This window comes from Lepidochelys kempii, chromosome 27, assembly GCF_965140285.1.
Source record: "Lepidochelys kempii isolate rLepKem1 chromosome 27, rLepKem1.hap1, whole genome shotgun sequence".
NCBI lineage: Eukaryota > Metazoa > Chordata > Testudines > Cheloniidae > Lepidochelys > Lepidochelys kempii.
Genome location: NC_136406.1, coordinates 14,242,308 through 14,258,637, shown reverse-complemented (window position 1 = coordinate 14,258,637; position 16,330 = coordinate 14,242,308). Strand labels below are relative to the sequence as shown.

General features: G+C 47.7%; 1 protein-coding gene across 2 annotated transcripts; it reads right to left on the bottom strand.

The window, feature by feature from the left end:
- Positions 1–1,414: 1,414 nt before the first annotated feature.
- Positions 1,415–11,629, bottom strand: CISD3 (CDGSH iron sulfur domain 3). Of its 2 annotated transcripts, none has more exons than XM_073325758.2 (3): positions 11,475–11,629; positions 7,991–8,119; positions 1,415–4,244 (listed from the first exon to the last, which is right to left on the bottom strand). In XM_073325758.2, exons 1-3 carry the CDS (start codon positions 11,547–11,549, stop codon positions 4,065–4,067), a joined length of 384 nt encoding a protein of 127 aa, XP_073181859.1. In that variant the 5' UTR covers positions 11,550–11,629; the 3' UTR covers positions 1,415–4,064. The 2 variants fall into 2 exon arrangements, with proteins under 2 accessions (XP_073181859.1, XP_073181860.1); XM_073325759.2 differs by having other exon boundaries at positions 11,511–11,629.
- Between the last annotated feature and the right edge of the window lie 4,701 nt (positions 11,630–16,330).

The window sequence follows — 16,330 nt, the reverse complement described above, 5'->3', positions numbered from 1 at the left end:
TACCCGGGCACCCCACTGTCTTCAGGTGGGATTTCATTATTCCCACACGGGGGCATTTTTGTTTTGTTTTTTTTAATGAAGCCAAAATTGAGGCTGTTTTCTTCAAAGCTCCAGTTTTCTCCCGGCTGCGGTAACGTCTGGCCGTGGGATCATAGCCGGGGGCGCTGGAAAGCCCTCCGGAGACTCCTGGCTCCGTCTGCCCTGGAAGGGAACCCGTCAGCTGGCAAGACCGCCCCGCGGCTCTGCATTTCAGGTGAGCTCCGGAGGCTGGGTCCTTCTGGAAAGCCATCCAAACGGCTGCACCAACAACCCCTCCACCCCGGCTTTATCATTACTTAACGCTAGTAATTCCCACGCCGCCTGGCAGGAGAGGCGAGCAAAGCTGGGAAGGAAAAGCCAGCCCCAGCCCCAGTCCGCTCTGTGAAGGGCTTGAGTTTTTCGCTCCCTTTCCTCGCTGGGCTGGGTTTTTTCTCCCCGCCTGGCACCAGCTGGGGTGTGTATGGGGCGGAATCGCCTGGCTGGGTGAAGCGTGTGTGTATATTCCGCGCCACTCCTAAAATCCCCCTTCGCAACGTCAGCTGGCTTCGGTTCAGGGTCCTGACAGCTCTGTGATGCTAATTAAGTCTTCGTTCAAAGACACACTTCACTAGCCCCAAACCAAACCCACCTTCCAGGTTCACTTGCTCTCCTCTTTGAGGTCTTTTTTTGTTTAAAGCTGGTTCTTTCCTCCCCACAGTATTGCAACTTATTTCTGGAGAGAAAATCTGGTTTTACAGGGACAGGGGGAAGAAAAAGCAATCAGCTGCCTTTAGCTGAAGGTAACGCAACCAGGGAGTGATCACAGTAGAACGGAGCAGATTCTGATCTGTTTCTACCTGTGTCAGCTCAAACGAAGTCACTCTGGACTGACACCAAGATAAGGCAGGAAGCTTCTCTTGATGGATGGCTCAACCTAGAACGTTAACCCAGTGTGGATCTGTCTCCTTCTACTGGCTGGACCAGGTAGGGGGTGCATGAGTCTGATACTGACTCCAGGCTAATGGATTTGTTTGTTTAGCTCAAAGAGTAGCAGTTGATGGTTTTAAATCCAGAGATTTAGGGGCCGATCCCCACTAATGACCTAGCCAGGTGATTTGCTTCATTTGTGTCTATTATCTACCAACAGGTGGAGGAGTTATTAGGAGAGGCAACAAGCTGGAGAAACTGATCCACAGACAAGCACAGGTGTTCCTTCCTCTGGTGTAGTGCACAGCCTCCCGCGGGAAGATAACTTTTCCAAACCCTCTTTGCATTGCTAACTTTAAAAGCAGGCTCCTCCCTTCCCCCAACCAGACCCCACCAGAGTAGGGCTGGGAGGGGGAACCCCCAGGGGCTGGGATTTTTTTTTAAAATGAAAGACGCAGAGCCATCTAGCTGGATCTTAATATTTTATTAACCATTTCAAAATCAAAACAACCATTCAAGAGAAAGAGGGGTCCCTTGCAATCTCCTGAAGCCCCGACCACTGAGTTGTTAGGGCTGATGCTATGGTACAAGAACAAGTCGCGTCTCTGCATGACAACTGGGTTTGGTTTATTATTATGGCAGCATCTCGAAGTCTCTGGGGTTTGTGCAAAGAACTCCCCCGTAATGGCAGTCTGTTACAGGAGCAATTGCCCTTGTGCACTGGCAGAAATAACTTCCTCTGGTTTCCAGATAAACCGACTCATAGAAAACCATGCCATTCAGATGTACCCAGCACATCTTCCATTCTGAATGTTTGGCTAATTAAGAAGGGTCTAATTTTCCATGGCCCTGGCGATTTATACCATCATTCACACTAGTATAAAGCCAGTGTAAAACATGGCCATTCTGGTCTGGTTTCCAACCATGTCACTAGGATCGCTTGTTTTGCACTGGTGTAAATGAGGGTGTAGCAGAGAACCAGGCTTGCAGGGTTAAAGGTTTAAAAGTGCCTCAGGGACTTAGCCCTCGTCCACACACACAGACACACAAGCAGCATCGGTTTAACTTTTATACTGCTCTAATGAAACCGATGCAATTTGGTGTGTGGACACTCTCATCACGTTTTAAGTATGCACAAGCTAAAGCAACATAAACCAGTTTGTTCCACAGACAAAGCAGCGCTAGTTTAAATCATACCTTTTGTCAAACTGGTACAACTTTCTGTGTAGATCAGCAATAAGGCACTTAAGGGCCAGATTCTCCAAAGGTGTTTAAATGCCTAACTCCCACTGATCTCAATGGGAGGTAGGTGCCTAAATACCTTTGACGGTCTGCACCTAAGTCCCACTGAATTCCAATGACATAGGCATTTTTGAAAATTTTACCTGTCGTCTAAACAGAGGTCAACAAAAACATTGCGGTTTGTCAGTTACAGGTCTCCCCATCATGTTAAAAAACTGCCCTGTAAGAAACCCTTTGTGAGAACAAAGACAGGAGAGGAAAGAGCAACTTGACTGTTAAAAAAAGACCTGGAAAGAAAAAGAAATGTGGTTTTTTGCTTCTTGATTATGAGTTAAGGCGGCCTGAAAAGTTGCTTTTTTGCTACTTTTTCTTCTGCTTGTTTTTTTATATATTAAGGCCTCGGCTACGCACAGATTTTGCACCTGTATAACTAGATACACTGAAGGGTGTGATTTTGTTTAACCGTTAAAGTTACACCAATACAATCCCTAGCAGTTACACTGGTATACAAAAGTGCCTTGCACAAGTATAACTTATTCCCCAACCCATATGCGAATAGTTATCCCAATATACGCACCTTTATACCAGTATAAATGGATCCACCCATATAGTTAAACTGATACAACTTGGGCGTGTGTAGACAAGGCCTTAGAAATTCAGATCTTGTCTTTTCTGGGAGAGTCTATGGAAAACTTGAACTTGGAGGTTTACGGCAGACAGCAAGGAAGTGACACGTCATTTCATTCAGAAGGGAAGTCATGATGGTTTTCATTTCAACTGCTTAAAACGGTGGGGTTTTCGAAGTTTTGAGTGAAAAGGAGTTCACAAATAAAATCTCTTTGAAAGGCTTTGACACTCCTTCTGTTGGAGGGCTGAGAAAATTTTCAATCTGCAGCTTTGAGTCCTCCAGGGACTCCTCCACCAGAAACAGAGAACTACACAAAACTTGACATCCCTGAGGAAAGAGGCAAGCAGAGAAGACCCCCCCCGCCCCAGCTTTTCAAAGCCCAAACCTCCCAATTCTTCAGGTTCTTTTCATCGATCATAAAGAAGAAAAACCACAACAAGCCTATTTTCCCCTTTGCAGGCCACCTTTAACTTAAACAATTGGGCCCTGATCCTGCAACCACTTGGGTATGTGCTTCACTTTACTTCCACGAGTCATCAAGTGTCAGCTCACCGAGGAATAATTCAATTGAGGTCGGGGGGGTGGGGGGCGGTGGGAAATCTCCAGCCTGAACTGAAAACAAAGTCACCCAAGAAACAGGCTCCAGCTACAATCAGGCTGGGGACAAGGCAAACGGGAACAGCTGGGCTGATATGAGCAGCAGGCTTTCTAATCTGCAGCCAACAAAGTTCCTCATTTTTTTATGGTTTACAAAGGTGGCGGGGACAGCCCAGAGGAACCGGTGATAGATCATGACATGCAGTTTTCCTCCTACAACATTTGTGCATTGGGATCCCATTTGCTCCCATGGGCTAGAAGTTTCTTTGCAGAGAACCTATTTATTAGCCACCCAGTCGGCTCTGTTCTTGTAATGCTGGGATTTATTTTATAACACCGAGATGCAACAATGCAGACCAAACCCATCTTTCTCTTTGTGCCAGCAACGTGAAAAAGGCCTTGTCGCTTTTATTTGATCCTTCTTGGCAGCTGGAAGAAGCCACCAGCCTGGTGCCCATGTGTTTGATTGGCCTGGTCTGTACAGAACTTCATGTACAGGGAAATAAGAATGGAACCTGGAGCTGTTCGGACAACTTGATCCAATACACCGGAAAACACTGAAAGCCTGAACATCTTCCCATTCCTGCAGCCCTCCACCCCTCGAAACAAGCTGCAAGGTCCCCCCGCTGGTGTCAGGATAGAAAGCCCCCCATCAAGGCTGCCCAGGGAGCTTTGCTTTCTGAACGAACTCCTCCTTGTGGGTGCCGTCGCAGTAAGGAGGGGATTTGGTGTGTTTGCATCCACACAGCCAGGCGCTCTTGGCCTCATCCAGCCGGAACCTCAGGGGAGAGAGATCTGGGGTTGCAGTTTTATGGGATCCATCACAGAAAGGCTGTAGAGCAAAAGAAACAAAGCAGTGGTTTTACTTGGCACCACCATGCCAAGAGGGGTGTGCCAGGGCTACTGGGAAGGAGAGACTGTTTCACGGAGCTGGATTAGCTCCATCTAGCTCAGGTATTTATCTGGTCCCCCATCACCATTCTATCTGAGCACCTCATAATCTTTATTTATCTTTCAGCCCCTGGAGGGCAGAATACAGATGGGGAAACTGAGGCACAGATAGACTAAGTGACATGCTCAAGGCCACACAAGAAATCTGAGGCAGGGGAAAGAATTGAAGCCAGGTCTCCTGCATCTCAGATAAGTGCCCAAACCACTGGTTCATCCTTCCTCCTAGGAGGAGCTGGAGACCCAGTCTGCCCCATATTGGGTAAAGATCTGTTTGCATTTCCAAGCAAGAGGGGAATTAATACTAGCCTCCCCATTTTCTCCTCTGCTTTCCTTCCCCCACACCAGCAGAGATCATCAAAAGATAGCCGAGGAAAGGTCAGCTTTTTAGGCCCCCCACAGTATACAGAGAGCAGGATGATCGGTGACAAGGCAGCTCACAACACGTCATGACGTTAATTTCACCTGCTGGATTTTGCACTGGCTCCTAGCTTGTACCAGGGGTGATCATTAAACAGGACGCATTTCCCTCACAGCCTGACATAATGTTGCGAATGGGTCAAACCTCTTTTAACCCCTCTTGTCTCAGACAGACTGTCAGCTCTTTTGGGCAGGGACTGTCTTTATGTTCTGTTTGTACAGCGCCTAGCACCATGGTGTCCTGGTTTGTGACTGGGGCTTCTTGGTGCTACTGTAATACACCTGATCAATAAAGTATTTAGGCTCCATATGTGTTGCACATCATACTCCAGTTATCTGCCAAATCTGGCGTCCTGCTTCTGCATAATAATAAACCTGATTGACTCTTCCATTATTGCAGGATTTAAAGGAAACACTATAGCTGAAACCTCTTCAGTCCCCCTACAGAACAGGTATTTCTCCGAGTGGGAGATACCAGCTGACACAGGAGGACAGGGAGATCGATGTACCTATTAGGAAATGTAATGTCCAGAGGGAGAATGGGATAGTTGAGAGGAGACTTCCATTTTTGGTTGCTGTCTGCTTGTAAACAGCAACATGAGCATTCACAGGCAGAGGGGAACAGAAAAGAATAAACTTAAATGCAGTTATAACTCTCTAGATTTTAACTTACTGCACTTGATGAGAAGGGTTGCATGGTATCAACACACAATGAGCCTGACTGGGGCCATTAGGGGCTAGTATCACATAAAGAATGAGAACACTCCCAAGCAAAGTAATGCACCTTGGAAAAAAATAATCCCAACTACACACAAACACAATGATGGGATCTAAATTAGCTGTTTTACCACTCAAGAAAGAGATTTTGGAGTCATGGTGGATCGTTCCCTGAAAACATCCGCTCAGGGTGCGGCGGCTGTCAAAAAAGCGACCAGAATGTTAGGAACCATTAGGAAAGGGATAGATCATAAAACAGAAAACATCATGATGTCACTATGTAAATCCACGGTATGCCCACATCTTGAATGCAGTGCATAGTTCTGGTCGTCTCAAAAAAATGAGAAATTGGAATTGGAGAAGGTGCAGAGGAGGGCAACAAAGATGATGAGGGGGATGGAACAGATGCCGTATGAGGAGAGATTTAAAAGACTGGGACCTTTCAGCTTAGAAAAGAGACGACTAAGGGGGGATATGCTAGAGGTCTCTAAAATCATGACTAGTGTGGAGAAAGCGAATAGGGAAGTATTGTTCAGCTCTCCAAATAACACAAGAACTAGGGGGGGCATCCAATAAAATTAACAGGCAGCAGGTTAAAAAACAACAAAAGGAAGTACTTTTTTACACAACGCACAGTTAACCATGGAACTTGTTGCCATGGGATATTGTAAAGGCCAAAAGTATAACTGAGTTCAAAAAAGAATTAGATGAGTTCCTGGAGGATGGGTCCATCAGTGGCTATTAGCTAAGATGGTCAGGGATGCAGCCCCATGCTCTGGGTGTCCCTAAACCTCCAAACATCAGAAGCTGGGGCTGGATAACAGGGGATGGATCACTCGAAATTGCTCTATTCTGTTCACTCCCTCTGAACTGTCTGGTACCAACCACTGCCAGAGACAGGATACTGGCCTAGATGGACCATTGGTTTGACCCAGTATGGCCAGCAGTGGGTGTTAAGCTGCCTCTCCCTAGCTGATTATCAAGTATTTCACTCATTGCCTTTCAGCGCAATGTCTGGGTGCACTTGGAATTTGGAACCCCAGCAATCTCCAAATCAGAGCAGCAAACAGACCCTGGTTTCCTACAGAGGCCTGGCTTTAAAAGGGCAGAGAAAGGAGATCTAGCCAGCTGCCTCAGTGCCTCGGCAATTCATAGCTCACAGCTGGGAGAACTCATGCTAAAATGGGGCTGCATTTGAGGCTTTGAAATATTTCCATTAAAAGTGCCTTGCAGAGGCATGGGCCCGCTCCTGAGAACACCTTGTCTTTAGCTACCACCAGCTTCAACCATGGGACAGTTACTTAAAGATAATTTAAAACATATATTTTAATATAATAATGTTAAGCTTCATGGCACAAGGCAATTAGAACGGAGAGGAGCTAGGGAGACAACTAGGTTACCCCAACCATGTCCACTAAGGGGAGGTATTTCTTGTTCCTTCCTCTGAAGCAGCTGGTCATAGAATATCAGGGTTGGAAGGGACCTCAGGAGGTCATCTAGTCCAACCCCCTGCCCAGAACAGGACCAATCCCCAACTAAATCATCCCAGCCAGGGCTTTGTCAAGCCTGACCTTAAAAACTTCTAAGGAAGGGGATTCCACCACCTCCCTAGGTAACGCATTCCAGTGTTTCACCACCCTCCTAGTGAAAAGTTTTTCCTAATATCCAACCTAAATCTCCCCCACTGCAACTTGAGACCATTACTCCTTGTCCTGTCATCTGCTATCACTGAGAATAGTCTAGATCCATCCTCTTTGGAACCCCCTTTCAGGTAGTTGAAAGCAGCTATCAAATCCCCCCTCATTCTTCTCTTCTGCAGACTAAACAATCCCAGTTCCCTCAGCCTCTCCTCATAAGTCATGTGTTCCAGTCCCCTAATCATTTTTGTATCTTCCACTGGACTCTTTCCAATTTTTCCACATCCTTCTTATAGCGTGGGGCCCAAAACTGAGACACAGTACTCCAGACGAGGCCTCACCAATGTCGAATAGAGGGGAACGATCACGTCCCTCAATCTGCTGGCAATGCCCCTACTTATACACCCCAAAATGCCATTGGCCTTCTTGGCAACAAGGGCACACTGTTGACTCATATCCAGCTTCTCGTCCACTGTAACCCCTAGGTCCTTCTCTGCAGAACTGCTGCCGAGCCATTCGGTCCCTAGTCTGTAGCGGTGCATTGGATTCTTCCGTCCTAAGTGCAGGACTCTGCACTTGTCCTTGTTGAACCTCATCAGATTTCTTTTGGCCCAATCCTCCAATCTGTCTAGGTCTCTCTGTATCCTATCCCTACCCTCCAGCGTATCTACCACTCCTCCCAGTTTAGCTGGTGTTGGAAGCAAGACCCTGGACTTTCCCATAGCCTTCAGAGTTTTGCAGGAATGCCAAAGGAGGTCATGTAGGCCAATGAAAAATGCTTCTGAGCTGGGTGAATTGCTAAGAAGCTCGGGGAGTGCGGACATGAAGGATAAACCACAACGATTTTGAAAGTTACCTGTTTCTTGCTGTGGCCACAGGCGCACCAAGCATAAAGCTTTCCTGCCTTCAAGTCCACTTGGTATGGGTGTTTGGCTGCAATTGCTGGCCGGGAAGGGGACGAAGAGGTACCTGAAGAACTCCTTACCTGTGGAGAGGGAGGTATGGTCAGGTACAGAGATCTGCTGTAAAGGATCTGTCCTATTAGATTCAACTCAGCCGGGAAATCTTGTTTTTATAAGAGCTCATTGTGCGTAATACCCGAGGACTGGGTCAAACTAAAAATCTAAGCAAGGAGCATAACAACAGGGGGTAGCTGGTCTACCGGATAGGGCACTGGACTGGGAATCAGGAGAGCTGAGTTCTACTTCTGGCTCTTCTGTGCTTGTTTCCCCTCCTACCCTTTGTCTTGTCGATTTAGACTAGAAGTTCTTTGGGGCAGGGAATGTCCGTACAGCACCTAGCACCCCGAGGCCCCAGTCGCAGCTGAGTTTACTGTAATATTACTGTCCGACTATGTTTCCACAGAGAGAGATTAACAGGGTTTTTCTGTTATCGGTGGGAGATGCCAAAGCAAAATGTTTTCTTATGTCAAGACATCCTGCGGATTTAAAATATACATATTTTACTGCCAGTGACATTAGCAGTTTTATGATGCCTGAAGCCCTAATGGCTTCGGAAGGAAGTTTATTAGCCTGAGCTCCTGGAAAGTAATAAACTCCTTTTCCCACACTCCAGGCTGGAAAACACACTCCAGGCTGGATTAAGAGATCACATTTGCCTCAGCAGAGAAGCACTTTTGAGTCCTCTCAACTTATTATTGTCTCTTCTTTAAATTTTGATCTCTCACCAGCCAGAAAACAGACCAGTCCAGTGGGCTGGAGACTGGATTAAAGCTCAGGGGACCTGGGTTCTAGTCTCAGCTCTGCCTTTCTGTGCCTCTTTCCCTCCCATCCCTTCTGCGTCTAGTCTATTTCAATGCTCATTGAGGCTGGGACTCCCTCTCACCCTGTGTCTGGGCAGCGCCCAGCACAATGGGGCCTTGACCTTTGTGGGGGCCTCTATGCACAAAATACATTCACAAAAATAATCACTGAATTTATAAGCCCACCACCAGTCCCCATATAACCCCATTGCACAGCTTGATTTCCCCACTGCCTTGCTCTGCTCACGTGGTATACCCACTCGACATGGGTGCAAAGGACTATGCAAGCCAGGGTGACAGAGGGATCAGATCCTTGGTGTTGCTATGCATTCAAAAATCATCGGATTTAAAGAATAACCAAATAAATGAATTGGAAGGTTGAGGGTTGTCTGATTTTTTTGTAGAGATAGCTTTTTAAAATTATGTATTGTTGTTTTAAATATAAAGGAGTATAAACAACAAACACCAAAGCAGTCTATACCATACACACATATCACATATTTCAGAGTAACAGCCGCGTTAGTCTGTATTCGCAAAAAGAAAAGGAGGACTTGTGGCACCTTCGAGACGAACCAATTTATTTGAGCATGAGCTTTCGTGAGCTACAGCTCACTTCATCGGATGCATACTGTGGAAAGTGTAGAAGATATTTTTATATACACACAAAGCATGAAAAAATACCTCCTCCCACCCCACTCTCCTGCTGGTAATAGCTTATCTAAAGTGAGAGTGATCACTTTAGATAAGCTATTACCAGCAGGAGAGTGGGGTGGGAGGAGGTATTGTTTCATGGTCTCTGTGTGTATATAAAAAGATCTTCTACACTTTCCACAGTATGCATCCGATGAAGTGAGCTGTAGCTCACGAAAGCTTATGCTCAAATAAATTGGTTCGTCTCTAAGGTGCCACAAGTCCTCCTTTTCTTTTTACATATCACATACAATAAACACCAGACTACCACATACATACGTGTTATATATCATAGACAGAGATTTTTCAACGTTTCAAATAACCTTAGCACCACAAATCTCACTGACAGTGAATCGGTCTTGTGCTCGTAAGTCATTACATAGGCATCAGTGTTTGCAAGATTGAGGCCTTTGGGGCTTATGAAAACCCCACCCCTAGAGAAAAGCTGATCTCCCTTCAGAGCAGTGTGACCTGGTGGATAGGAGATTGGGGTTGTACTCTTGGCTCTGCCACTGGCCTGCTATGTGACCTTGGGCAAGTCATTTCACTGCCCCATGCCTCAGTTTCCCCATCTGTAAAATAGGGATAAAGACACTGCCCTCCTTTGTCAAGTGCTTTGAGCAATACAGATACAAAGAGCTAGATATTATATCACAGTAAGTTTATGATCAGTTTCTATATGGGCCAATATTTTACTCCTCCGTTTGCTCTCGGAGAGTGCTCTTTTGGGGGGGAAGGGGGTATGTTTTTGTTTTAACAGGCAAGCAAAACACAGTTAATCCCCTCCCTCCATCACCATGGTAAAGAGAGCTCCAGCCTTTTCTCCCACCCTTTGTCTAGCTTTTTTCATGTAAGAGATGTCTATGCTTCAAGCTGGATTGGACGCATAAATCCCCAGCTCGAGGGGACGTCCCCGCACTAGCTGGGATGGAGCTAGTGCACGACAGAGTGTAGCTGCAATGGCGCGAGGGGTGGGAGAGGCCGCTAGCCGCACCAAGTAGGGACCGGTCCGATATGCTGTATAGCCCCTCCTGCAGCTCAGGCCTCTGGGGCTACGCTCTGTTTTTAGCCCACTAGCTGCTCCTCGGGAATCACACCCGCAGCTCCCTGAGCATACGTCTACCCTCCGAGCGCTGCTGTTACTTGCTACAGCTATTTACTATCCCTGTAGTAAATCCATCCCCTGGGGCGGTGGAAGGAGGTGACTTCCCCGGGGCTTAGGTCGTCTTAACCACGCCGCTCGCTGTCCCAGGGAACGGGGCATTGTGGGACAGCGGCTGGAGGACGGCTGGGGTTGACACAGGTCATGCAGTGTTCACTCGGGGTCTCCCTCGCCCTCGGGAGGCTGACCGCGCCGTTCGGGGAGGTGGTGGTTTGTTTGTTTTTTAACTGCGTCGCCGTAACAGGGCCCGCGGGCTGGCCGGAAAGAAATGGGAGCGTAGACGCCCGCACAGATAGGCCGAGGCCGGGGCGACTTACGTCACCCTCCCCTTGTCGCGTAGCCCAGGCCTCAGGGGTGTGAACAGTTCACACCCCTGAGCCACCCGGGAGTGGTGAACCGAAGTTAGGGGTGTGTTTGCACCCTGCACAGTACCATGGAGGGGTCTCGGGGGAGGGGGGGTCCCTGGGCGCTAGCCTAGTAAACCTCATTAATCAAATAATCCCCAGTGATAGGTGAAGGGCGGTCAAGGGGGGGTTGTTTTGCCAGGCTGATGCACACACACATTTCCATCTAGGCTAGAACCCAACCCTCTGGCCCATGGAGAGCCCCCTGGAAATACCCGAAAAGGAGGGGAGTGAGGGGGCTAATTGAGGGGGGGTTCCCCTCTTTCCCCGCCCCCCAAGATCCACCGGCAGCCCTGCCCTGGCCCCTGCCCCGTGCGCTTACCCAGCAGCCCGCCGCCCTCGCGCAGGCTCCGCTCACCAGTGTCGCAAGAGCGGCCGGGCTCTGCAGCGCCGGCATGCTGGCTGAGCCGGGGGGGCGCAGCCGGCCGCCGGGTCACCTTCCCGGGCCCTGCCCCGCGGCCCGGCCCCGCCCCGCCCCGCCGGAAGGCGCAGGCGGTGCCGGGCCGGTTTGCGGCCGCCGGGGCGCTGGGCGAGCTGCGGAAGGTTCCGCCCCCGCGCACGGCGGGTTCCCCAGCCCTGCAGTGCAATGTGGCCTGCAATGCAGCCAGCCTGGTGCAAGGGCGCAGGCTTGGAAGCTCCCCCCCCTCGCTGCACCCCTTTTGCAGCGTGGACCCCCCCCCCCCCCGCCGCTGCACCGCTTTTGCAGTGTGGACCCCCCCTGCGCTGCACCCCTTTTGCAGTGTGGACCCCCCCGCCGCTGCAGCTGAGCCCACTGCCTCTGGGCTCCAGGCTGCGAACGGAGCGAGCCTCGCTGGGGGAAGCTTCCCTTCGGGTGCCTCTCGTGCTGCCTCCGGGAAAGGGCTGCCCACAACCCCAGCGAGGAGCTGCCAAGGCCCCAGGAGGGTTTCATCAAACGCCTCCCAGCAGCGGAGGCTTGGGCTGGGGGGGGATTGCGCCTGGCTCAGGTCACCCTGGCGCAATTATCTGTCCAACCACCTCCTGGCCCGGTTAGTAGCCCCCCCCCACCCCGAAACGTGTAGGTGGGTGCCTAAAAGGAAGGCTCCTCCCCCCATACATAGCCCCTCCCCGCATTTTCATTTTATGTAGGGGCTTAAATATAAAGTTAGGAGCTTGATGGTCAGAGGCCCAACTCTGAAAGCTGTCGGCTTCAGGTTGTGTGGAACTCCTTGCCAGAGGATGCTGTGAAGGCCAAGACCATAACAGGGTTCAAAAAAGAACTAGATAAGTTCATGGGGGATAGGTCCGTCAATGGCTATTAGCCAGCATGGGAAGGGATGGTGTCCCTAGCCACTGTTTGCCAGGAGCTGGGAATGGGTAACAGGGGATGGATCACTGGATGTTTCCCTGTTCTGTTCATTCCCTCTGGGGCACCTGGCATTGGCCACTGTTGGAAGACAGGAGACTGGACTCGATGGACCTTTGGTCTGACCCAGTATGGCTGCTCTCATGGGCTTCTGAGTCTTGGAGTATTGTCATAGCTTCTAAGGCCAGAAGGAACCATCTGGCTCAACTGGGCTGACCTCTTGTATAGCACAACCCATGGAAATGTCACCCACCTCCCCTCGATCCAGTGCAATAACTTGTCTGAGTAAAGGCTATCTTCCAGACCGGAGTCCAGTTTTGCTCTGAAGCCATCAAAAGATGGAGAACCGCCCACTTCCCTGCAGTTTGTTCCAATGTTTAATCATCTTCATGGTTAAAAAAATAAAGGATGCCTTATTTCTCATTTGAATTTGACCGGCTTTTGCTTCTGAACTGATTGACATGGCATTCGCACATTGGTCTGGTTAAAGCATAAGTGGACTCCCCTGTCTGTCTCCATCAGTTACCACTCTTCTTATAGTTAGATTGTGAGCGCTTTAGGCGGGGAACTTTTTGTCCTGTGTTTGTGACTAGCACAGGGAGGGCCTGGTCCGTGATAAGGGCTCCTTGGAGCTACGTAAATACAGATAAATAAATAATAGGATGGGGAGTCAGGACTCCTGGGTTCTTTTCCTAGCTCTGCTGCAGTCTTAGTGGGACGACCTTGAACACTGTGTTGTTGACTTCCATCGGTCTAACCAAGAGCTGAAAGTTAAGCAATGTGCTTAAGGACTTTGTTGGATCAGGGCTGGAACGTTCATCTTCGAATAGAGCCCTTCATCAGACTGATGTCTGATTACATCAGAGCCAGGAACGGAAAAGCCCTTTTTTTAAAAATTTTGGCAGTCATTTTGGGGTTTTTTTACTGCTATATCTGCTAAATACAATAGCCAAGTGAACTCCACGGCTGTTGTTACATGAAGGGATTCTGCTGACCTAATAAGCCATGAGAAAATTTCATTTTAATGTCCTCCAACTGTGCTTTCCATGAGCTCTGCCGATTTCCCCAACCGGAACATCCAAGCTGAAGAGTGAATTTAGCCTCTTTGCTACCCATGACTCACCCACTTCCCTTTAAATGAATAGTTGAAGTGTCAAAGGGTGTTCTGTTTGGGTTTTTTAACATTTACCCTGGGGAAAATGTAACTTTTTGACAGCTGTGATGATTTACCTTGTGCAGATGGCTAAGCACTGAAGGGGCCAGGGAGATTGCTGGCTTTAGTCTGTGCCATTTTCCAGAGGAATCAGATGACAAAACATGTCAGGGCATTGCTCTTCTGTTCACTCTGCTGTTATCCTCGTGCCTCTCTCAAGAGTGCTCGCCCCAAAGAGAGGGGTTAGAGATCTCATCTAACACTGGGGGGGAGGGGAGGGGAAGCAGGCCTGGGCCTTTAGTAGTTAGTACTCTTTTACCTGATTCAGGAAAAGCTCGCTCATCAGGACAGCATTAAGCATGTGTTTAAATCCCATTGAAGTCCATGAGAATTAAGCACGTGCGTACGTGCTTTCCTGAATCAGGGCTGGCGTCAGAACTGAACCAGTGGGGCCCCGCATGGTTTTAGGCAGTGTCACGCTGCTGGAGCTATTGTGGTTATTACAGACCCCCAAAGCCGGTTCCCTCAAGAGAACAGGAATTGCTGTACCAGATCAAATCCATCGTCCATGTAACCTTGTTTCCAACTGGCCAGCTGCATCCCACCGAGATGCAAGAAACCCTGCAGCTGGCAGTTTTGGAATAACCTAGCCACAGAGCAATTAATCCCTAATTCCAGTTAGACGTATAAGAGTAGAAGTGTTAACCCTGATGTCCTAGGTAAAGTCCACTTTGGGTAATTATGTTCTGTCTCTCTAAAATTCCCCCTTAGTTTCAACTGGCTAGGTCACCAACCTTTTGTGCAGTGTAGCTGTGGGCTGTTAAACAGCTGCTGTGCTCCACTCTAGAGCTGGCTGCATCTGAGTAGCCGTGACTTTCTCTAGGAATGCTTTATAGCATGTAGATCCCGCAAGAAAGACACCATGCTATAATTATTCCTGGACTGTTCGTGCTGTGGCAGAAATGACAATTAAGTGAAAAAAAAATACAGAACTCACTTTTTTTGGGTCCTACTTTTTATTTTTTGGAAAGAACTCTTTTATTAAAAGAACAAGGACTGCAACAATTTCCTGGTTGTACAAATACATTAATGATACAAAGACACTCTTATCTGCTTATTACACAACAGAGAGAAAATGAGGCCAACTGAATTCCTTTATCACTGACGGCAGAGGAAGGGTAAATAGGAGCAGTTTTCTGTCGAAGACATTCCACTGCTGTTTAGCACCTGAAGTGGAGTTTTGTCCGTAGAAAGATTTTTTTTTTAAAAGAGTGTCATCCCCTTGAATGTTCTCCAAGCGAAAATGGAGTATGCCTGGTTGATGGCAGTCATACAAATGTTATAAGAAATTTAGCATGCTCCTGGCTATGACTCTGGACCTAAAATGAAAATCTTTTTTAGGAAAAAATCACACAAATATCTAGGTATGGTTTAATTTGAAGCATAAGAACATAAGAGCAGCCACACTGGGTCAGACTAAAGGTCCATCTAGCCTAGTGTCCTGTCTTCCAACAGTGGCCAATGCCAGGTGCTTCAGCAGTAATGAACAGAGCAGGTAATGATCAAGTGATCCATGTGCTTGTGCTTAATTTTAAGGATGTGTTTGAGTCCCACTGAAGTCAAAGGTCAGCACACACTTAAGGGCTTTCCTAAACAGGGATGGATAAGCATGTCCTTATATGTTTTCTTGAATTGGAGCTTTTGCCAGCCATGGAGATATAGCTGGTTGGGGTCTCAAATTCAGATGGACATAGGACTGTAGTATGCAATGTGATGTACAAATAAGGCCCTGTTGACGTTAAAAAAGAAATTAACTCCAGAGTAATTCCTATATTTTAAAGCCAGAAGAGACCATCAGATTATCTAGTTTGACCTAGATACACAGCACATGAGATTTCACCCACTCACCCCTGTATTGAGCAGAATAACTTGTGTTTGACTAAAAAAAAAATAAAATAATCCATAAAGGCATCCAGGCTTGAAGCTGTAGCTACAGCAGGCAAAGCACACCATAGATATCCTGGCATGGTTTACTGGGTTAGATTATCAGATTAAGCTGCAGAGGCTGTAAATCTGCTTTTTTGTCAGTGCAAATGTATCTACATTAGGGATTCGTCCTGTGGTAACTGCACCAGGGAGATTACACCAGCCTGAATTTCCTTAGTGATGTAGACGGGGCCTAGACTGTTGCAAGATGTCTGGGATCAAACCCGGGCCTTAGCGCGCCTTAGAGTTGGTCTACGCTTTGATTTTCAGTCGTGTTTTCACATGTTAACTAACCCCATTGTAAATTCCACTGTAGATGTGAAACAAACATTTGTTCCAGGACCTGAGATTTATGAATTTTCAAAATTTAAAACAAAAATTGCAAATTTTTCTGCTCCCATTTTTTTCAACCCACAATAAAGCTGGTTAAAATTGTTTCAAAGTCTGACAAAATTTCACATTTAAAAATAGTTGAGGGGAAAGAATTGCCAGGAATTTTTCTTCCCCAGTTGTGACCCGGTGTTTGTGCCCTCACAGTCTATTGCAATTGGTGAAGATGGGAAATCAATGTTGCAAATGCAGCTCACGGACTTCCCTGTGGGATCCATTTTAGATGGACTTGAACCAAAACTCTGTTTCACAGCTCAGGAACCTCTTGGAACGAATTTCAAGCACAAAATATTTTTGTTCATTACCTTACCCCTGCCCAGAACAA

What these genes read in the sequence shown, in the direction of transcription:
- CISD3 (XM_073325758.2), bottom strand. Translation starts at nt 11,549, where the DNA reads ATGCCGGCGCTGCAGAGCCCGGCCGCTCTTGCGACACTGGTGAGCGGA. An exon ending in CGAGGGCGGCGGGCTGCTGG is followed by an intron (nt 8,120 to 11,474) that starts GTAAGCGCACGG and finishes CCCTCTCCACAG; the next exon opens with GTAAGGAGTTCTTCAGGTAC. An exon ending in GTGGCCACAGCAAGAAACAG is followed by an intron (nt 4,245 to 7,990) that starts GTAACTTTCAAA and finishes TTTGCTCTACAG; the next exon opens with CCTTTCTGTGATGGATCCCA.